The sequence below is a fragment of the Balaenoptera musculus genome, chromosome 8 (genome assembly GCF_009873245.2).
Source record: "Balaenoptera musculus isolate JJ_BM4_2016_0621 chromosome 8, mBalMus1.pri.v3, whole genome shotgun sequence".
Taxonomy (NCBI): domain Eukaryota; kingdom Metazoa; phylum Chordata; class Mammalia; order Artiodactyla; family Balaenopteridae; genus Balaenoptera; species Balaenoptera musculus.
This window is the reverse complement of record NC_045792.1, coordinates 25,619,086-25,643,442: the sequence shown is the minus strand read 5'-3', so window position 1 is coordinate 25,643,442 and position 24,357 is coordinate 25,619,086. Positions and strand designations below refer to the sequence as shown.

The following is a 24,357-nucleotide window of genomic DNA, read 5'->3' as shown; positions in this document are numbered from 1 at the left end:
TGTTTGGTTTAACCATTCACCCACTGAAATACGCCTGGATTGTTTCCAATATTTGGCTATTATGGATATGTCTTTATTTCTAGTTTTATTCCTTGTGGTCAGAGAACATATTCCATATAATTTGAATTTCAAAAATTCGTTGTGTTTTTTTTTCATGGCCTACAATATGGTCAGTCTTAGTGTATGTTACACAGGTTCTTTGAAAAATATGTATTCTTCTGCTGTTGGGTGGATCACCCTACATCTGTCAATTAGATCTTATTTGTTGATTTTGTTGTTCTGATCTGTATCAGTTTCCTGTGGCTACTGTAACAAATAACCACAAACTGGGTAGTGTAAAACAACAGACATTTATTCTTTCACAGCCCTAGAGGTCAGAATCTAAAATCAAAGTGTGGATAGCTCCTTGCTCTTTCCACATGATCTGGAGGAGAATAGGTTTCTTGACCCTTCTAGCTTCTGGTGGCTACTGGCATGCCTTGGTATTTCTTGGTTTGTGATTGCGTCACTCCAATCTTTGTTTCTGTTTTCACACTGTCTTCGTGTGTGTGTGTAATCTGCCTCTGCTTTTCTCTTATAAGGAGGACACTTGTAATGAGAATCGTTAGTGTTATAATTTTTGTTGCAATCATCACATGTGATTTAGACAGCTTATGAGGAGAAGGATAATCTATTGTATTTACCAGTATTTTTAGTCTTTCCATTCTTGTTTCCCTTCCTGATGCTCCTTAGAACATTATTTCTCTTATTTCATTCAATTTTAAGATCTTTCTTTAGCTGTTCTGTTAGGACAAAGACTTTTAGCTTTCCTTCATTTGCAGATGTCTTTATTCCTCCTTCATTCTTGAAGAGTAGTTTCCCCACACATAGAATTCGCAATTGACACTTCTTTTCTTTCAATATCTAAAAAAATGTACTACTTTCTTCTGACCTCCATAGTTTCAGATGAGAAATCAACTGCCATTCAAGTTAGTGTTCCCTATAAGTAATGCATCTTTTCTCTGTGACTATTTTCAAGATATTTTCTTTGAATTTAGTTTTCAAAATTTATAATGTGTCTTGAAATGGATTTCTTTGGTTTTATCCTACTAGAGATTCACATAGCTTGTTGATTCTGAGTGTTTATATCTTCAATCAGATTTGTGACACTTTCAGCCATTATTACTTCAAGTGCTTCTAGGACTCCCATGATATGAATGTTGGATTTTTTGTTATTGTGCTACAGGTCCCTGAAGCTCTGTTTATTTTTTTCAGTCTATTTTCCTTGTTCAGATTGAGTAAATTCTATGGAACTATCCTCACTGATCCTATCCTCTGTCAGCTCCATTCTATTTTTTAGCCCATTCCCCTCTATTATGCTTACCAATTTATGAAATCTGATAGATTTAAAGACATTTTATTTTCATTCTGCCTTATGCTATTTTATTAAAACTTTAATATAATTTAGAATGCAATAAAACCTTAAGGGGATGTTTTAATTTAATGTAGTTTTCCACAAATTTGTCTCCTCTACATAAAAATACGTAGTTCCTATAATAGTTGTGCATATTGCTAAATCAATAAATGCAATCATGGTGAATATCTGAATTTATAATTATAATAAAGCAAAAACAATTCAAGAGAAATAATTTATATTATTTTCCAATTAGGCTAAACCTGCATTTATGACAGAGACAAAATGCTCCAGTGATATTTGTCCAATTATAAATAAGGAAAAAATTCACTGATGAAAAATATTCTAAAATTAAGTTATTTACTGTGTGTATTGTGGTTTCTCTTTCATGAATTTTTTTTTCTGTAATGTAAGAAGTAAGCAATTATTTTATTCTCTCAGGCTCTGCTGATTCAGAGACTTCAAAAAATGAACTAATGCCATATATAAATCAAGACTATATTTATGTTTTGTTTTTTTGAGGTGGAGTATAACATATTGCATCCAGCTTCTTTGTAAGTTAAAGAAAAACACTCTTTTTTATTACACATAGCAAATAATGTATAATATTGTTTATGCCTGTATACATATACTGATTTCATATTTAAAATAAAAAAGGAGGTGAAAGTAAATGTGGAGAAGAAAAAAGTCGATTTGTGATGGTAAATGTGGAGATTAATACATAGGGAAAAAAGAGAAAGAAAAAGAAAAAGGAAGCACCAGTGAGGAAGATGAAGGAAACCAGTGATGAGAAAGAAAGCCAGGCAAGCAGGAGAGATAAAGACTGAATGAAGATAGCATATTGGAAAAAAAAAAAAAGAGTAAGTCCAAAGAACAAAGAGGAGAAGGGAGAAGAAAATAAGATGTAGAAGAAAAAGAAAATAATTAAAAAGAAATCTGAGAAAAAAAAGGGAAAGACCAGAGGGAGGTCTAAATCTATGAATATCAGAGGTTTGCTTTTACCTTAAATCATAAGAAAAAAAAATTAAAGTACTAATTTTTAAACTATGAGGTTGTACATTATGTGTATCTTCTTTATTACACCTTTAATATTCTAACAAGTATATATCATTAACAAACCCCTCCCCCCAAAAAGCATATCAGGCATATATGTAATAATCTGGAAATACTTTTCAGGACAATTACTTTCTTTGTATTCAAACTGTAGCCTGCCATCTTTTGAGAGCCCACCTCAAATTGGGAATTGAAGGGCCTTCTTCATTCTATTCTATGGGCTATATAGATTTGGCTCTCCCTTCCATACTGTGATAACTTTGAAAAGAGGAACCTTGTTTTATCTTTTTATGCTTATCATCCAGAGCTGTACTAGTAAATAGCAAACACTCAATAACACTTCAATGAATAAATGAGAGTATTATGTAAAAAATGCTGAAATACTGAACACTAGCAGAATCTTTACATAAAAAAGTGAACATTTCATTTCATTAAAAATATGACATGAAACAAGGATTCAATTTTATTTCCTTATGTAGACTAGATCTTGGTAAATGGTGCAGGGGGAACAAAGTAAAACATTTGCAGGCTTACAAATCCAAATCTCTTTAGTTTTACCCCATATTTGTTCTATGCCTCCAATTTCATCAACTAGCCTAACTACTTCATGCTATGAAGAACAAAAGAAAATAAATGTATTGAATACATTCCATGTAGTTGGGGAAAGTAACATAGATACAACTGATACACAGTCTCAGGTGGTCTACTTATAGGCTGTTCTCTCCAGGTAATTACAGCTAGCTTCCTCTCCAGATGTGCTGAAATATCTTATCCTTACCCAAATAACTATATTTGCATAACCATATCCTAAGTCTTCCTTCCTTCCCTACTGGTGCTTATCCCCTCTGAGTGTTCCTTGGGGAACCAAGCTAAAATAGCATAAACCAGTGTTCATGAAGTTTTTCATTAAACATCAGTTCTCAAATTCTCCAGTCAAATAGTACAGAAAGGAGGGATAGATTTAAATTACTACATCTTCAGATTCTTTATCTTATTAACTGAATTCCTTTAATACTGTCCCAATCTGGAGGGCTATTTTTAGCTTATATTGAACATGCTAGTTGATTGTTATTTTCTGGTAATACTGGCTTAATGACATCTAGTTTAATTTTTTATTTTTAAGAACAAATGAATTGTCAACTAATCTAGTCAGTGCAAAATCTAATATATTTTCATAGGACTACAGCTGGTGAAAAATGACTTACATAAGGCTAAACAATTATTTGTATTCATTGAGTCTCCTGGACTTATTGTCTGAGTATTATTTTAATGACAGTTAAAGGCAGTTATATTGACAGATGGATTTATCCTAATTCTACTATTACTAAGCAGGTTGAAAGTTTTTGAACTGGCTCATGAACCAGTTTCATGATGTACCTGGGTGCAATTTCATTTTGAATGAAAATGTTTTCCTGTTTCCTTTCTCATTGATCTTCCTTCCTTTCCATTTGATCATTGTGTTAAGAAAGTGACCAAGTGGGAAACAATAACAAATGCTTCTGTTTAGAATCATAACTTATATTGGCCATAAATCACATTTAAATTTGCCTATATGAATGCAGAAATTCAATAGAGCTTATTTCTTGTTCTTCCTCTCCATCAGACAATAAATTAATTTTTGTGAACCTACTATGTGAATAGTGCTGATCAAAATTCTGTGTTAATTTTGCAGGTGATGGAAGTTAAAGGACAAATGATCCATGTCTCAGAATCAAATTCTATTTTATTCTTGGGTTCTCCATGTGTGGACAAGTTGGATGAACTCATGGGACGAGGGCTGCATCTCTCGGACATCCCTATCCATGATGCTACCCGAGATGTAATTTTGGTTGGGGAGCAGGCAAAGGCCCAAGATGGCTTGAAGAAGAGGATGGATAAATTAAAAGCAACTTTAGAAAGAACTCACCAGGCCCTGGAAGAAGAGAAAAAAAAAACAGTGGATCTTCTATATTCTATTTTCCCTGGTGATGTAGCCCAGCAATTGTGGCAAGGGCAGCAAGTGCAAGCCAGAAAGTTTGATGATGTCACCATGCTCTTTTCAGACATTGTTGGCTTCACAGCCATATGTGCCCAGTGTACCCCCATGCAAGTAATCAGCATGCTGAATGAACTGTACACAAGATTTGACCACCAATGTGGATTTTTGGATATTTATAAGGTAAAGGGGTTTAGTTACTTATATATAAATACTTTTTAGTAGTAAATTGTCATCTTAATTAAATTACAAGCATACAATCTATTTCTCTTTTTAAACTTGATAGTAAATGGTGGATAATTTTAATTTAGAAATATCAATATTTATACAGAATACAAGCATTTCTGCTCTATGAGTAAGCTTTCATTATGAGTTGATTTATACTATTGACATAGCTAACTGTGAATCATGATATTGCTCAGTAAGGAAAAATTCTATAGAACTAGTACTCTAAATTCATTATTATCAAAAATAAATAAATAAACTTGCTGAAATCTAGGCAACTTTTAACCATATAATTAGTTTTTCCTAAAGAGTAGGATTACGATATAAAGTAAAAGTTTTATATTGACAGTTAAAAGGAAACAGCAATTTATGTTAAAACATGCATTGCATTGTGAGTTAGGTCATGGTTAATCGGTAGTTTGCTCTTCACAGTCAATTAATTGAGGTCCCTGTAATTCTGAAAGAATACATGTAAATATTCTAGCTATTGTCCAAATAACCAATGGTTTTTAGTGTAAGCACCTTAATTTTCCAAGCTACTTAATGGAAGAGTTTTGAAAATGTATACAAGTCACCATTTGTTAGTCTAATTTGGCAAACCCCTTATTAATTTCTTATTAAAATTATAGCAATATTTTGAGTGATTCAGCTTCATGTCTACGTAATGAATAACTGTAACTTTACATAAAATTTCTCATGGATTGCAAAATGTCAGGGTGCATGGCTTTTTTTTTTTTAATATGGAGGACAGCAATTACTTTTAGTACAAACAAACTAGTGAATTTTAGATTTTTTTTTCTTCTTTACTAATCATCTAGACTTCTACTTCTTTCGTAGTATGATCTGCACATAAGCAGATTCAGAAAGAATCTGTTTCACATTTTAGTTTCATATTATGATCCAGAGGGTGTTTTCATTAAGGTGTCTCTCCTTTATGGAAAGATATTCACTAGTTCCATTATGTATGATATACAACCAATGTTAAATATTTTAGAAAGCCTCTTCTGAGTGGTAAACACTCAGTGTGACATATGTATGAGGGATTTGCTTTGTTATACAAAATAAGAGTTTTTATAAATTATATTTAACTTCCTTATAGTTTATTTTTATGTAATTTATGGCAGAGGCAGCCAAATGTCTGATCCTAAACCAGAGACATGATGAGTCTATCACTGTCAATTCCAGAAGAGAGAGCAGATTGTCCTAAATTTCCAGCACTCTTTTTCCTTCAGATTTTGGGCACTATTTTTTTTTGGCCACCCTGCTTGAGGGATCATAGTTCCCTGACCAGGGATTGAACATGCATGACAGTGACAGCATGGTGTCTTAACCACTGGACCACCAGGGAATTCTCCAGAGTTTGGGCACTATTGCACCAAGCTCTGCAACCACAATTGCTTCCTTCTAAATCATTGATTTGCAGTGTTAGTTTCCTTCAGCTAAAGTAGTCATATGTTTTTGTGGCTCTAAGGCTGTGCAACTAAATGAGCATGAAAAATAGATTCTTTTCTGGTAAAACATGGAAATCCCTGATTTAAATATAAGTATCAGTTTGGTATTGAGAAAAGAAGAAATGTGATATCTTCTGAGGGTACAAAAACAATTTCAAGTTTTAAAAATACAGTTCATTTCACAGACATCAAGTCTTCCTTTCCTGGAGATAAGCTAGGACACCTCACAGAAAAAGAAAATCTGTGGAAATATACTGAATAACTTCAAATTTTCCTATATTTTATTAAACTGGTAAGGTTCATATAATTATAAATAATTATCAGCAAGTTTTAAATTACAGAATGGATCTACTCATTCTCAGGTACTCAAGACTCTGCTTTCCATCTTTCATATATATATTGAAAAGTAAACAAAACTGTTTGGTTCACAGATTCTCTTAAACTGAACTTTCTTATGAAATTTTAGCAATAAATTATAAGGTAAAATGATACCAGAGCCAGGTGGTTTTTTTTTTTAATTTGTTTTTTTAATTGAATGTATGATTCTTTAAATCCTATAGTGCTTTACAGTTTTCAAAAGTTTCATACATATGATTTTATACAGTACCACAGTAACCCCTTTTTTATCCCATCCTTATTTTGCCCCTTGTCCATTCACTCTCCCCATTGGTAACCACTAGTTTGTTCTCTATATCTATGATGTCTGCTTCTTTTTTGTTTTATTCACTAGTTTGTTGTATTTTTTAGATTCCATATGTAAGTGATATCATACAGTATTTGTCTTTCTCTGTCTGACTTATTTCACTTAGCATAATGCTCTCTAAGTCCATCCATGTTGCTACAAATGGCAAAATTTCATTCTTTTTATGGCTGAGTAGTATCTATTGTCTACATATACCACATCTTTATCCATTCGTCTGTTGATGGACGCTTAGGTTGCTTCCATTCCTTGGCAATTGTAAATAATGTTGCTAGCAACTTTGGGGTGCAAGAATCTTTTTGAATTACTCTTTTTGTTTCTTTCTGATATATACCCAAGAGTGGAATTGCTGGATCATTTGGTAGTTCTGTATTTTGTTTTTTGAGCAACCTCAAAATTGGTTACTGCTGCACCAATTTACCTGCACAGTGGCTGTACCAATTTACCTTCCCATCAACAGTGTAAGAGGGTTCCCTTTTCTCCACATCCTTGCTAACATTTGTTATTTGTTTTCTTTTTGATGATAGCCATTCTGACCTGTGTGAGGTGATATCTTGTTGTGGTTTTGATTTGCATTTCTCTTATGATTAACAATATTGAGCATCTCTTCATGTGCCTGTTGGTCATCTGCATTTCCTCTTTGGAAAAATGTCTATTCAGTTCTTCTGCCCATTTTTAATCAGGTTGTTTGTGTTTTTGATGTTGAGTTTTATAAGCTGTTTATATGTGTTGGATTTTAACCCCTTATTGGTCATATCGTTTGCAAATATCTTCTGTGTTCAGTAGATTGGCATGGAGGGAACATACCTTAACATGAAAAAGGCCATATATGAAAACCCAACAGCTAACATCATACATCATACATCATACTCAATGGTGAAAAGATGAAAGCATTTCCTCTAAGATCAGGAGCAATACAAAGATGTCCACTCTCACCACTTTTATTCAACAAAGTTTTGGAAGTCCTAGCCATGACTATCATAAGAAGAAAAGAAAATAAAAGGAATCCAAATTGGAAAAGAAGAAGTAAAACTGTTACTGTTTGCAGATGTCATGATACTATAAATAAAAAACCTAAAGATGTCACCAGAAAACTACTAGAGCTCACCAATGAATTTGGTAAAGTTACAGAATACAAAGTTAATATACAGAAATCTGTAGAGAAATTAAAGAAACAGTTCCATTTACCGTCACATCAAAAAGAATAAAATACTTAGGAATAAACCTACCTAAGGAGGTAAAAGGCCTGTACTCAGAAAACTATAAGACATGGATGAAAGAAATTGAAGATGACACAAACAGATGGAAAGATATACTGTGTTCTTGGATTGGAAGAATCAATATTGTTAAAAGGACCATACTACATCAGGCAATCTATAGATTTAATGCAATCCCTATCAAAACACCAATGACATTTTTTACAGAACTAGGACAAATAATTTTAAAATTTATGTGGAAACACAAAAGACCCCAAAGAGCCAAAACAATCTTGAGAAAGAAAAATGGAGCTGGAGGAAACAACTCCATAACTGACTTCAGACTGTACTACAAAGCTACAGTCATCAGAACCATATGGTACTGGCACAAAAACAGACACATAGATCAGTGGAACATAATAGAGGGCCCCGAAGTAAATTCACACAGTTTTAGTCAATTAATCTGTGACAGAGGAAGCAAGGATATACAATGGAGAAAATACATTCTCTTCAATAAGTGGTGCTGGGAAAAATGGACAACTACTTGTAAAAGAATGAAATTAGAACATTCTCTAACACCATATACAAAAATTAACTCAAAATGGATTAAGGACCTAAATGTAACGCTGGATACTATAAAACTCCTAGAGGAAAACATAGGCAGAACATTCTTTGACAGAAATTTCAGCAATATTTTTGGGGATTTATCTCCTAGAGTAATTTTAACAAAAGCAAAAAATAAACAAATGGGATCTGATTAAACTTAAAATATTTTACACAGCAAAGGAAACCATCAACAGAGCCAGGTATTTTTAATGCATCTCCAATACTAGTGTGTATATGTATCTGGTATGATAGGTGTATACGGTGGCTTTGATGTTTACTCAGGCTTATGGAGGTTGAATCTGGGGGATCCAGACCAGGAAACACAATATGTGCTGAAGCCAGAGTAATGATATGGCCAGAGAGAGGGAAGGACAAAAAAAGAGAATATTACCCTTGTTTAGGATAAAATGAAGTATCAATACATTATGAGAACTCCATTAGGAGGTATATAATTTAGAAATTCTCAATCTGACTGGCCTAATTTAAGGTTTTTAATTATTGTAATCTTTCCAGATTATTTTCTAGAACATTTACACAGTGCAATTTTATACCAAGAACTATTTGCTAAAATTTTAATTGCTATTGAAAAAAATCCCAAAGGTGACAGAAATTTTTTAAGGATTATAAATCTGCTGATTTTATAAAATTTAAAAGTATTTTGTTGGATTTAAAGTATGTGTAGAATTTTTGGTGGAATAATTATACCACAGAGATAAATAAGGTATGGCTCACTTTTGTTTTATGTTAGAAAAGTGAAGGGAAACCAAGTAAAGCTGAATGTTAAGAAAAAAGAACTAGAGAACTAGAGAGAGTGCCTCACAGAAGGCATTCAAAGTCTGTTACATGCAGTAAGAATCCAGTCTCTAAATTTATTCGTTGCCCCTCTCTTGATCATCTTATTATCTTATTATGTTTTCCTATCATAAGGGAGATGATGCAGTGATGAATTATAATGCCAGAATTTAACTAAATTAGGCCATAATAAGAAGGTTCTGCTAAAATAATCAAGCTTCCTATAAAGTAGGAGGTTAAGGAAGATGGTGTATATTTTACTGTGCATATTGCAAGCATTGAGAAAATTAGTCATTAAAAATGCTTGACTGCCAAGATGTTACAGGTGTATGAATGCTAAATAAGAACAAAGTAAATTGAAGGAAGCATGGATTATAATTTTGATCTCATAATTAGAAAAGCAAATATTCAGCAAATAATCAACATAATATATTATATAATATTTTGCTCCTCAGGTTTTATAAGGGGTAGAGAATAAACAAAATAAAGAACAAGTAACTCTAACTTTTTAAGCCAATTGTATATAGATAATAATAAATAATAACTAAATGTAGTGATAATAGTATTGGATGTTGAAGCAATATAATGTGAGTTTTGCCTCATTTTATATTTTTGTCTTTGCCAAGACCTTTAGTTTGAAATAAAGGAGAAGTAAAGAGGAGGATGAATCTTTCTCCATGCTCCTCTTATTGCACTCAGCCAAGGCTGCAGTTTCCCAGTGCTATCTTAAATACACTCCTTACAGCTCTCACCTTTTCACCTTTAACACTTTCTTAACTTCCCTCCAGTTTTATAAACTGTAAAGTTAAGATTAGCACCTGGTGTATAGTAGTAAATGGATGTGTTAGTTGTCATTATTATTTCTCAGATAGGTACATTTGGACATATGGGAGTGGGTATGTATTATGTGATTATTTTGTATGCTTTTGTGTATACATAACTAAAGTGTACTCAGTGCTTATTAGAAAAGAATAAAATATGATCTCATTTAATACCCCATGACTAACATGTGGACTTGTTACATTATCTCCATTTTCAGGTAAATAAACTAAATTTCAGAGAAGTTAAATAATCCAGATAATATTGCTATTGAATCAGAATTTGAACCGACACTTGTCTGATTCTAAAACCTACAATTTTCCCACAAGTTTAGGCTGTGGAAAAAGATCTAGACAAAGATCAAATAATTGCAAAAGTGAAAACTGTTTCAAAACTATTTTACGTGATCAGTAACTATAGTTGTACTGTCAAATGATAAGGAAAACACTATGACAACATAACCCAATTCCACTCCCATCTCTTGAGTCACAAATAGTTCAGAGTTCTGAGAAGCTGCATCTTTAAAAGTTAGGGACTCTCCCATTTGCCATACTCCCTTTTTGTCAGAAACTAGCTAGCATCTTCTCCCTTAATTTCTCTTATGGAGAAGTAGTATACCAAGGAAACAGTGGGATCAGTGATCCCAAGTGCAGGCAATAAGGGGTATAATTTTAAAAGAATGAAACTCAATAAAAGTTGATATTTTTTAAAATCACCTTGGCCAGGCAACTCTAAAGCATGTTAGTAATAAAATACTTTCCTCTCTTGGGGTGGGAGTAGAGAGGCATTCCCATCACAAACTCCAAACCTGGTTTACAAATGTTTGTAGAGTTAAACGCTGAGTATCAGTGTCAGGCTTGGGTTGGGAAGAAAGAGTAGAAAGACAGGATGGGGCAACCAGGACATGCCTGGACCAGAATTTTGTTAGATCAGGGAATCTGACGTTGAGATCTAAAAACCAACAACACAAAGTTCACATTGGCAAGGGAATACAAGTATTGTAAATCCAGGTGGAAGAGCTGAGTCCAGCAAAGTAGGAAGGAACAGAAATCCAGGCTCACTCTTAGGGAATACAAGACCTTGGGACTGGACACAAAGATTATGGGAACTGGATACCAGGTAACAAGTATGAAGATAGGCATCAGGACAAACTTTGATGGGAACTAACATCTTTTCCCTGGGCAGGAAAGACTTGGAGCCAGAGGATTCATACAACCTCCACTATAGAGTCAAAGGGAAACCAAATATGGCAACCTCAAAGGAATATAGAGATGTCTACTGAGCTTTTAAATTCTAAAACAGAAATTAAACCTACAGAGAAGCCAGAGTTATCAGGTTCATTCTATACACTCTTGAAAATAAATTGACTGTATTTGGGGGCACTCTTGGCATGAATAAAATTTGAAAATTGTTGAACACCTTGAGTTCTGAAAATCTCAAAGACCAATGGAAGCACTTTGCTGACTTTATAAGCTCAAAACCTCCATAAATACAATATCAATAAAGGGCTAGAAAAGCCATTAAGATCATGTATCCACTTAATTTATATAAGTAGATGGTAAATATCCATGATGGAAAGGTTTATGTATAAGGTAATCAGAGTTCAGTTTTGAGTGAACTTGTTAATATCGCAGGGAAATTGAGAATCAGACAAACTCTTTGGATTCAGACATCTTGGTGAAGACCACTTGGGCTTTGCACAACTGATATGCTAGCATTTTGTAAATTTGATAAGGACCTCTTTCAGACTTGAATCTCCATCTTTAACCTCCCTGACAAGAGCTGAAAGCAGATGTTTCTCATATAAAGTTACAAGGCTACAGAACACTATGCCTCAAGAAGTTTGATTTGTCTTGACATTTGATTAGTATGGAGTTACTAAAACCACTGTTCCTTGGACTTCAGCCAGGCTTCAGAAAACGAAGTAGAATGTCAAGAATATCCTTTCAGTGTGAATTGGGGATTTTGCAGAAAAAACCAAAATGAAATGCTTCCTTTCCCCCTCATTTTGCCTTATGATAAAATAGCACTTTAAAGTACTTAGGTATTTAGGTTATTCTTAGAATTTTATAAATATGTATATATTTTACTCCATTTTCCAGCAATAAATACCAGTTCCACTTAGTAAAGAGTGACTGGTTCATTTTCCCCTAAGATTTACATATTTTCTGTTTCATTGATCAGTGCACATTTTTGAAATTGAAAACTACTAAAGATTTATACTAGTTCTTTTCAGTGGCTTCCATCAATGTCAATGCCATTTACTTTTGCAGCTATGTTATTGGAAATAAGGTAACAGTGTCTTCTAGTAAGTCTAGAAAAGAGGAACTTCTGAAGTAAGATAATCAATTCATTTATTCACTCATTAAATAAACATTTTTGACTCACTCATTTGACAACAGGGCATGACTCTCATAGAAGCCTACAGAATGTTTTGGAATTAGTAATATATATATATATTATAAAATATATATTATATCAGTAATATATATATAGGGGTATAGTTGCTTTACACTGTTGTGTTAGTTTCTGCTGTATATGTATACATATATCCCCTCCCTCTTGGACCTCCCTCCCACCGCATCCCCATCCCACCCATCTAGGTCCCCACAGAGCACCGAGCTGAGCTCCCTGTTTTATACAGCAGGTTCCCACTAGCTATCTATTTTACATGTAATAGTGCATATATGTCAATCCCAATCTCCCAGTTCATCCCACCCCCCTCCCCCCCGTGTCCACACGTCCATTCTCTAAGTCTGCATCTCTATTCCTGCCTTGCAAATAGGTTCCTTAAAAAACTAAAAATAGAACTACCATATGACCCAGAAATCCCACTACTGGGCATATACCCTGAGAAAGCCATAATTCAAAAATTTACATGCACCCCAATGTTCATTGCAGCATTATTTACAATAACCAGGGCATGGAAGCAACCTAAATGTCCATCAACAGAGGAATGGATAAAGAAAATGTGGTACATGTATACAATGGAATATTACTCAGCCATTAAAAGGAAAAAAATTGGGTCATTTGTACAAACGTGGATGGAAGTAACAAGTATCATACTTTAATGCAAGAGAAAAACAAATATTGTATATTAATGCATAAATGTGGAATCTAGAAAAATGGTACAGATGAACCTATTTGCAGAGCAGGAATTGTATTTTTTTAGCACAATTTTAATGACTAGAAAACTAATTTATATTCTTTAGAAGGAAGGTGAAAGTCAAAGATAAGTGTTTTGTTCTGATAACTTTTCTACTGGCTGGATTATATTGTCAGTTTCAAAATACATAATGCCCTAAAAATAACTGACAATGGTTTTGTCTCATTTGTAGTTTTTCTTTTGTCAAGTGCTTAGGCTGGAGATAAGAGAGAAAAAGAGAGGAGACTGTATTCTTCTCCACATCACTCTCATTCCATTTAGTTAAAATTGTGGAATCCCAGTGCTATCTTAAGTACACTATTTGGAGTTCTCATCTTTCTACCTTTAACCACTTATTTTATCTCTGTGCTTCAGTTGCACCACCTGTAAATAAAGAAAAAAATATCTATGTTCATAGTATTTTTTTAAAGTTTTTAAATTAAATGAATGTAAAAATGCTTATGACAGTGTCTAGTCCATTGTAGTAAATATAAATGTTAATTACTCTTTCTCAAATAGCTGATCTGAGCATATATGGTGAGTGGTTGTGTATTTCATATGTATATGCTTATATGTCCATGTATTTGTATGTACATAAATATGGTATAGCCAGTGCTTATTAGAAATAGATAAAATGCTTATTTCCTTAGGTTCATTTTTCCAGGTTATTAGAATTACATCTTATGCCAGAGAAATCTGTGAAGGCAGAGTAGGGAGAAAGGTAAAAAGAGGAGGCAAAAAAGATAGCTCCCTGAAATGCATTATTTATGTCATCTTCACTGGGTCCTCATGGATCCTCATTCTTGAAGATGGATCCATATTTTGCCTTCATAGATCATTTTAATCTGAATAACCTGAGTTACAATATACAATTTATGAAGATAACAGTGTTTCTTAAAGTAATATTGGATTGTGCAAGATCTATGACCAACACTGTGAAGCTAAAGTTAAAATGTTTATTTTTTTACACTCTAATATGACATCCTTCTCTATTCAGAGAACATTTTCTTTTAGTGTTGTGGCAAATTCTGAAGATAGTTAGAAGGCTAAAGCAATTTGGATTGCCAAGCAGAAATCAAAATTGATGAATTTCTTGCTGAAATTAACAAAGTGTTTTGGGATGTTGTTTTTCATCTGTATTGATTTTCAATTTTCTTTCTTTTATTTATAGGGCTTCTATTAAATATTTTACATAGTGGTTAATAATACCCAGTGTTTCAATTTTGAAATGAAGCTTGGTATAAAGTTTTTTAACCTTGACATTTCTGCATCATTTTATATTATTTTCTTTATAAATTTTTTTTTTTACTTTTTTTCTTTTTTTTAAGTTGAGGTATAGTTAATTTACAATATTATATAAGTTTCAAGTGTGCAACAGTGACATAATTTTTAAAGGTTATGCTCCATTTATAGTTATTCTAAAATATATTCCCTGTGCTGTACAATATATCCTTGTAGCTTATTTATTTTAAACATAGCAGTTTGTACCTCTCAATTCCCTATCCCTATCTTGTCCCTCCATCATTTCCTCTCCCCACTGGCAACCACTAGTTTGTTCTCTATATCTGTGAGTCTGCTTCTTTTTTTGTGATATTCAATAGTTTTTTGAACTTTTTAGATTCCACCTATAAGTAATTTCATACAGCATATGCCTTTCTCTGACTGACTTATTTCACTAAGCATAATACCCTCCAAGTTTATCCATGTTGCTGCAAGTGGCAAAGTTTCATTCTTTTTTGTCCCTGAGTAGTAAGTAGTCCATTGTGATATATATATATATATAACACGTATATATAATATATATAATCAATATCCATTCATTATCAATATCCATTCATCTGATTGTACACACTTAGGTTGCTGCTATGTATTGGTTATTGTAAATAGTGGTGCCATGAACATTAGGGTGCATATATATTTTCAAATTAATTTTTTTTTTTGCTTTCTTTGGCTATATACCTAGGAGTGGAATTACTGGATTATGTGGTAGTTCTACTTTTAGTTTTTTGAGGAACTTCCATACTGTTTTCCACAGTGGCTGCAGCAATTTACATTCTTGCCAACAGTGTACCAGGTTTCCCTTTTCTCCAAAACCTCACCGACATTTGTTATTTGTGGTCTTTTTGATGATAGCCATTCTGGCAGGTGTGAGGTGATAACCTCATCGTGGTTTTTATTTGCCTTTCTTTGATGATTAGCAACGTTGAGCATCTTTTCATGTCCCTGTTGACGATTTGTATGTCTCCTTTGGAAAAATGTCTATTTGGGTCTTCTGACCATTTTTTAGTCGTTTTCTGTTTGTTTGTTTGTTTTGTCTTATTTTCTGCTGTTGAGTTGTATGAGCTGTTTATATATTTTGGATATTAACCCCTTATCATTATTTGCAGATATTTTCTCCCATTCCGTAGGTTGTCTTTTCATTTTGTCAGTGGTTTCCTTTGCTGTGCAAAAGCTTTTTTTTCCTTTTTTTTTTTGCATGGGTTTACTCCTTTATTTTCTGAATATGAAGAATTACATTGATTGATTTTTGTAGTAGCTTTTTAAAGATATAATTCATGTACCACACAGTTCACCCATTAAAGTGTAGAATTCAAGGGCTATTAGGGTATCCACAGATGTCCAAAAAACAACACAATCAATTTTAGAATAATTTTCATCTCCCCAAGAAACGCACCCCTTAGGTATTGCCTCCCAATGCCCATCTGATCTGCCCCCCTGACCCAGGCAAACACTAATATACTTTCTGGATGAAAAATCTATGGATTTGCCAATTCTGGACATTTCGTATAAATGGAATCACAGAATATGTGGTCCTTTGTATTTGGATTCTCTCATTTACCATAAAGCTTTTTTTTAGTTGTAGTAACATACACATAACATAAAATTTATCATTTTTACAATTTATAATGCACTTAGTGCATTGATATTGTTGTACAATCATTACCATTATCTTTAGAACTTTTTCATCATCCCAGACAGAAGCTCTGTACCCATTAAACAATAGTTCCCCATTACTTCCTCAAGCCCATGGTAACCACTATTCTACTTTCTCTCTATGAATTTACCTATTCTAGGTACATCATATAAGTAGAATCGTATAATTGTTGTCCTTCTGTCTGGCTTATTTCAATTACCATAATGTTTTCAAAGTTTATCTATGTTGTAGCATGTATCAGAATTTCTTTTTAAGACTGAGTAATATTCCATTGTATGTATATGCCACATTTTGTTTATCCATTCATTGGTTGATGGACACTTGGGTTGCTGCCACCTTTCAGTTATTGTGAATAATGCCACTATGAACATGGGTGTACAAATACCTGTTTAAGTCCCTGCTTTCAATTGTTTTGAGTATATATCTAGGAATGGAACTGCTGAATCATAAGTGATTCTATAAGTTTTGGGGGAACTGCCATAACATTTTGCATAGCAGCTGCACCATTTTACACTCCCACAAGCAATGCACAAGCATTCCAGTTTCTCCACATTCTTGCCAACATTTGTTATTTTCTGTTTCATTGATAACAACCATCCTAATGGGTATGAAATGATATCTCATTGTAGTTTTGGTTTGAATTTCCCTAATGATAAATGATGTTGAGCATCTTTTCATATGCTTATACAAACCATTTCTTTGTTAGATACATATTTTGCAAATATTTTCACCAATCTATGGCTTGCCTTTTCATTTTTGAATTATGTCTTTTTTTGAGAAGTAGTTTTAAGTCTATATTTTTTCTTTTAGTCTTGTCTATGGTTTTTATTTTATATTTTTTAATAGATATTTATTGGAGTATAATTGTGTCACAATACTGTGTTAGTTTCTGTTGTAAAACAAAGTGAATCAGCCATATGCATATATATGTCACCATTCCCCTCCCTCCCTTCCTCCCTATCCCACCCCTCTAGGTCATCGCGAAGCACTGAGCTGATCTCCCTGTGCTACACTGCTGCTCCCCACTAGCTAACTGTTTTACATTTGGTAGTGTATAAATGTTGATGCTACTCTTACTTCGCCCCAGTTTCCCCCTCCCACCCTGTGTCCTCAAGTCCATTCTCTATGTCTACATCTTTATTCCTAACCTGCAACTAGGTTCATCAGTACCTTTTTTTTTTTTTTTTTTTACATTCCACATATATACATTAGCATATGGTATTTGTTTTTCTCTTTCTGACTTATTTCACTCAGTATGACAGACTCTAGGTCCATCCACCTCAATACAAACAACTCAATTTCGTTTCTTTTTGTGGCTGAGTAATATTCCATTGTATATATGCGCCACATCTTCTTTGTCCATTCACCTGTCGATGGACATTTAGGTTGGTTCCATGTCCTGGCTATTGTAAATAGTGCTGCAATGAACACTGTGGTACACGTCTCTTTTTGAATTATGGTTTTCTAAGTGTATATGCCCAGTAGTGGGACTGCTGGGTCATATGGTAGTTCTATTTTTAGTTTTTTAAGAAACCTCCATACTGTTTTCCATAGCGGTTGTATCAATTTACATTCCCACCCACAGTGCAGGAGGGTTCCTTTTTCACTACACCCTTTCCAGCATTTATTGTTTCTAGATTTTTTTGATAATGGTCATTCTGACCTGTGTGAGGAGATACCTCACTGTGGTTTTGATTTGCATTTCTCTAATGATTAGTGATGTTGAGCATCTTTTCATGTGCCTCCTGGCCATCTGTGTGTCTTCTTTGGTGAAATGGCTACTTAGGCCTTCTGTCCATTTTTTACTGGATAGTTTGTTTTTTTGATATTATGCTCCATGAGCTGTTTGTATATTTTGGAGATTAATTCTTTGTCTGTTGTTTCATTGGAAAATATTTTCTCCCTTTCTGAGGGTTGTCTTTTTGTCTTGTTTATGGTTTCCTTTGCTGTGCAAAAGCTTTTAAGTTTAATTAAGTCCCATTTGTTTATTTTTGTTTTTATTTCCATTACTCTAGGGAGTGGATCAAAAAAGATCTTGCTTGTTTTATGTCAAAGAGTGTTTTTCCTATGTTTTCCTCTAAGAGTTTTATAGTGTCTGGTCTTATATTTAAGTCTTTAATCCATTTGGAGTTTATTTTTGTGTATGGTGTTAGGGAGTGTTCTAATTTCATTCTTTAACATGTAGCTGTCCAGTTTTCCCAGCACCATGTATTGAAGAGGCTGTCTTTTCTCCATTGTATGTTCTTGCCTCCTTTGTCATAAATTAGATGCCCATATGTGTGTGGCGTTTTCTCTGTGCTTTCTATCCTGTACCACTGATATATATTCCTGTTTTTGTGCCAGTGCCATATTGTCTTGATTGCTGTAGCTTTGTGGTATAGTTTCATGTCAGGGAGCCTGATTCCTTCCAACTCCGTATTTCTTTATCAAGATTGCTTTGGCTATTTGGGGTTTTATGTGTTTCCATACAAACTGTGAAATTTTTTGTTCTAGTTCTGTGAAAAATGCCATTGGTCATTTGATAGGGATTGCATTGAATCTGTAGATTGCTTTGGGTAGTATAGTCATTTTCACAATATTGATTCTTCCAATCCAAGAACATGGTATATTTTTCCATCTTCTGTTTATGTCATCTTTATTTTCTTTCATCAGTGTTTTATAGTTTTCTGAGTACAAGTCTTTCACCTCCTTCGGCAGGTTTATTCTTAGGTATTTTATTCTTTATGTTGCTATGGTAAATGGGAGTGTTTCCTTAATTTCCCTTTCTGATTTTTCATTGTTGGTGTATAGGAATGCCAGAGATTTCTGTGCATTAATTTTGTATCCTGCAACCTTACCAAATTCTTTGATTAGTTCAAGCAGTTTTCCGGTGGCATCTTTAAGATTTTTCTATGTATAGTACCATGTCATCTGCAAACAGTGAGTGTTTTACTTCTACTTCTCCAATTTGGATTCCTTTTATTTCTTTTTCTTCTCTGAATGCCATGGCTAGGGCATCCAAAACTATGTTGAATATGAGTGGTGGGAGTGGACATCCTTGTCTTGTTCCTGATTTTAGTGGAAATGCTTTCAATTTTTCACCATTGAGTATGATGCTTGCTTTGGGTTTGTCGTATATGGCCTTTATTATGAGTTAGGCTCCCTCTATGCCCATTTTCTGGAGAGTTTTTATCATAAGTGGGTGTTGAATTTTGTCAAAAGGTTTTTCTGCATCTATTGAGATGATCATATGGTTTTTATTCCTTAATTTGTTAATGTGGTGTATCACATTGATTGGTTTGTGTATATTGAAGAATCCTTGCATCCCTGGGATAAATTCCACTTGTTCATGGTGTATGATCCTTTTAATGTGTTGTTGGATTCTGTTTGCCAGTATTTTGTTCAGGATTTTTGCATCTATGTTTATCAGTGATATTGGTCTATAATTTTCTTTTCTTCTGATTTCTTTTTCTGGTTTTGGTATCAAGGTGATCATGGCTTTGTAGAATGAATTTGGGAGTGTTTCTTACTCTGCAATTTTTGGAGGAGTTTGAGAAGGATCAGTGTTAGCTCTGCTCTAAATGTTTGATAAAATTCTCCTGTGAAGCCATCTGGTCCTGGACTCTTTTTCGTTGGAATATTTTTGATTACAGTTTCAATTTCATTACTTGTGATAGGTCTGTTTATGTTTTCTAATTCTTCCTTGTTCAGTCTTGGAAAATTTTACCTTTCCAAGAATTTGTCCATTTCTTCCAGGTTGTCCATTTTATTGGCATATAGTTGTTTGTAGTAGTCTCTTAAATCCTTTGTATTTCTGTGGTGGCAGTTGTGATTTCTCCTTTTTCATGCCTAATTTTATTGAATTGTGTCCTCTCCCTTTTTTTCTTGATGAGTCTGGCTAATGGTTTATCAATTTTGTTTATGTTCTCAAAGAACCAGCTTTTAGTTTTATTGATTTTTGCTATTATTTTCTTCATTTCTATTTCTGCTCTGATCTTTATGATTTCTTTCTTTCTACTGACTTTGGGTTTTCTTTGTTCTTCTTTCTCTAGTTGTTTTAAGTGTAGGGTTAGATTGTTTATTTGAGATTTTTCTTGCTTCTTGAGGTGCGATTGAATTGCTACAAACTTCCCTCTTAGAACTTCTTTTGCTGTGTCCCATAGGTTTAGGGTCATAGTGTTTTCGTTGTCATTTGTCTATGTATTTTTTAATTTCTTCTTTGATTTCTTCAGGGGTCTCTTGGTTATTTAATAGCGCACTGTTTAGCCTCCATGTATTTGTGTTTTTTCAGTTTTTTTCCCCTGTAATTGATTTCCAATATCATAGTGTTTTGGTCAGAAATGATGCTAGTTACTATTTTAATTCTCTTAAATTTTCTGAGGCTTGATCTGTGACCCAAGATGTGATCTATCCTGGAGAATGTTCCACGTACACTTGAGAAGAAAGTATATTCCGCCACTTTTGGGTGGAATGTTCTATAAATATCAATTAAATCTATCTGGTCTATTGTGTCATATAAAGCTTGTGTTTCCTAATTTATTTTCTGTTTGGATGATCTGTCCATTGGTGAAAGTGAGGTGTTAATGTCCCCTACTATTATTGTGTTACTGTCAATTTCTCCTTTCATGGTTGTTAGCATTTGCCTTATGTATTGAGGTGCTCCTGTGTTGGGTGCATAAACATTTATAATTGTTATATCTTCTTCTTGGATTGATCCTTTGATCATTATGTAGTGTACCTCCTTATCTCTAGTAACAGTCTTTATTTTAAAGTCTATTTTATCTAATATGAGTATTGCTACTCCAGCTTTCTTTTTATTTCCATTTGCATGGAATTTCTTTTTCCATCCCTTCACTTTCAGTTTGCATGTGTCCCTAGGTCTGAAGTGGGTCTCTTGTAGACAGCATATATATGGGTCTTGTTTTTGTATCCATTCAGCCAGTCTGTGTCTTTTGGTTGAGGCATTTAATACATTTATGTTCAAGGTTATTATTGATATGCATGTTTCTATTACTATTTTCTTAATTGTTTGGCTTTGTTTTTGTGGGTCTTTTTCTTCTTTTGTGTTTCCCTCCTGGAGAAGTTTCTTTAGCATTTGTTGTAAAGCTGGTTTGGTGGTGCTGAATTCTCTTAGCTTTTGCTGGTCTGAAAAGCTTTTGATTTCTCCATCAAAGCTGAATGAGATCCTTGCTGGGTAGAGTAATCTTGGTTGTAGATTTTCCTCTTTCATCACTTTAAGTATATCCTGCCACTCTCTTCTGGCCTGCAGGGTTTCTGCTGAAAAATCAGTTGATAACCTTATGGGGATTCCCTTGTATGCTATTTTTTGTTTTTCCCTTGTTGCTTTTAATATTTTTTCTTTAAATTTAATTTTTGTTAGTTTGATTAATATATGTCTTGGTATGTTTTTCCTAGGGTTTATCCTGTATGGGACTCCCTTTATTTCCTGTACTTGGGTGACTATTTCCTTTCCCACGTTAGTGAAGTTTTCGACTATAATGTCTTCAAATATTTTCTCAGACTCTTTCTTTTTCTCTTCTTCTTCTGGGACCCGTATAATTCAAATGTTGGTGCATTTTGTGTTGTCCCAGAGGTCTCTGAGATTGTCTTCAATTCTTTTCATTCTTTTTTCTTTATTCTGATCCTCGGCAGTTATTTCCACCATTTTGTCTCCAGCTCACTTATTCTTTCTTCTGCCTCAGTTATTCTGCTATTGATTCCTTCTAGTGTATTTTTCATTTCATTTATTGTGTTGTTCACCTCTGTTTGTTTGTTCTTTAGTTCTTCTAGATCTTTGTTAAACATATCTTGTATTTTCTCAATCTGTGCCTGCATTCTATTTCCGAGATTCTGGATCATCTTTACTATCATCACTCTAAATTCATTTTCAGGTAGATTGCTTATTTCCTCTTCATCTATTTGGTCTTGTAGGTTTTCACCTTGCTCCTTCACCTGTGACATATTTTTTTGTCATCTCATTTTTTTTTTTAAGAGTGGGATTGTGTTCCTGTCTTACTGGTTGTTTGGCCAGAGGCTTCCAACATTTTAGTTTGTTGGCTGTTGGGTAGAGCTGAGTCTTGGTGCTGAGATGAGGACCTCCATGAGACCTCATTTCAATGAATATTCCCTGGGGTCTGAGGTTCTCTGTTAGTCCAGTGGTTCGGATTCAGAGCTCCCACCACAGGAGCTTCAGCCCAACCCCTGGCTCATGAACCAAGATCCTGCAAGCCACATGGGGTGACAAAAAAGGAAAAAAAAATGAACAATAACAAAGTAAAAAATAAAAATAGACTAGGAAACTAACAGATATTGTAGAAAGAATATAAAAATAAAAATATAGATTAATCAACAACTGGAAGGTACATCAGTACTTTTTTACCATTAAAAAAAAGGAGGAGATGGGAAAAGAAAAAAAAAAGAAAGAAAGAAAGGAAAAGGGAGGAAAAGGCCTTGGCTGTGGAGGGTGGGGCCTAAACAAGGGCGAGGTTTGGGCAGTGGTGGGGCCTGTGCTTAGGACCCACAGACTGGAAAATGCCCTGGGGGCTGTGGGAGGTGTGGCTTAGACTCAAGGAACAGAAGGGGCCCAGATGTGCCCCCCACCTCTGGTCTCAGAGGGCAGGGTACCTCACCTGGGAGCCCAGCAGGCTTCCTGGCTCGAATGGGTGGGGCAAACGCCCTCCTCTCCTCTCCTGCTCCTCCTGTCCCCGAGGGCGCCTCCTGATCTCCCCACCCTCCCTCCTATGCCCCCAGGACCAATGCAGTGGAGCTTGTGTATGGTTTTTAAATAAAAGGTTTTTAATTTGGAAGAATCTTATTTCTTGGTATTTTATTTTATGATCTTTTTATTCTTAAGAACTCCTTCATATCACAAGGCTATAATCAGAGTCTCTTACATTTTGTTCAAAAACATTCATAACTTTGTTTTTAATATCTGGTATCTCAAATCCTTCTAGAATCTGTTTTTTGTGATGGTTTGTGGTGAGAATGTAAACATTTTCCCCCATGCACAGAGCCAATGATCTCAACCATCATCCCTCTATATTCTCCATTCTTATTTTCCCCCTTCTATGAATTCATCCCTAGTTTGTTTCCATAGTTCCAGTGACCAACAATCATTGATGAGTCATATATTTTATCCTAGACTTAAAATTTTCAATAATTACAGAGTGGCATGAATTCTTTTTCCATTGTTCTTCCAAGCCCAAGGACCTGGATGCCAAGCCCATCTTCTCTGGGTGAAGTGTGAATGTGGTAGAATGTCTGGCCTAAGTCTAATATAAAGAAAAAGATACAGAAGAGATATTCAAACATTTTTTAAAACACTAGAATTGTAAAGTGTGCTTTGCACACAGCAGGGATGATCTGGCTTACAGTGACGTCAGATGTTGAGGAGAAGCATGGTGGGAAGAAGCAAGGATCAGTCACCCTGTCTTTCCCTCCAGGACTTCAGAAATAAGCACATGAAGTCATGAAATGTAGCTACTTATGTATCCTATTTGCTGGGTCCCAGAAAACTTTGAAAAGTTAACTCTGACTCCACCTGTTGCCACTCATACAAGTCAGTCCTTCCACAGATTAGTCAAAGAAGGAAGACATGTGGGCACTGATGAATTGATATGAAGAAAGCTTTATATATTTAATCTTTAAGAGGAGTGAGAGTCCCTCCAGTTCTCAGAGCCTCTGGGCATCATTCTCAAAGCTGTTTAGTTTAACTAGGTCCCATTTATTTATTTTTGCTTTTGTTTCCTTTGCCTTAGGAGACATATCCAAAAAAATATTGCTATGATTTACTTCAAAGAGTGTTATGCCAATGTTTTCTTCTAGTTTTATGGTTTCAGGTCTCACATTCAGGTCTTTAGTGAATTTTGAGTTTATTTTGTATATCATATACAATTAGAAACTATTCTAATTTCATTGTTTTATGTGTACTTGTCCAATTTTCCCAGCAGAACTTTTTGAAGAGGCTGTCTTTTCTCCATTGTATATTCTTGTCTCTTTTGTCATAGATTAGTTGACCATAAGTGCATGGGCTTATTTCTGGACTCTTTCTTGAGATTTTTCTTATTTCTTGAGGTAAGCTTGTATCAC

At 34.3% G+C, this 24,357-nt stretch overlaps 1 protein-coding gene across 1 annotated transcript in view; it reads left to right on the top strand.

Moving 5' to 3' along the window:
- Window positions 1-24,357, top strand: part of GUCY1A2 (guanylate cyclase 1 soluble subunit alpha 2) — a 415,463-nt gene that overhangs the window by 210,759 nt on the left and 180,347 nt on the right. Inside the window, exon 5 of the mRNA XM_036861930.1 lies at window positions 4,119-4,604. Within this exon, the coding sequence (XP_036717825.1) occupies window positions 4,119-4,604 (486 nt within the window). The remainder of the gene's footprint in view (window positions 1-4,118; window positions 4,605-24,357) is intronic.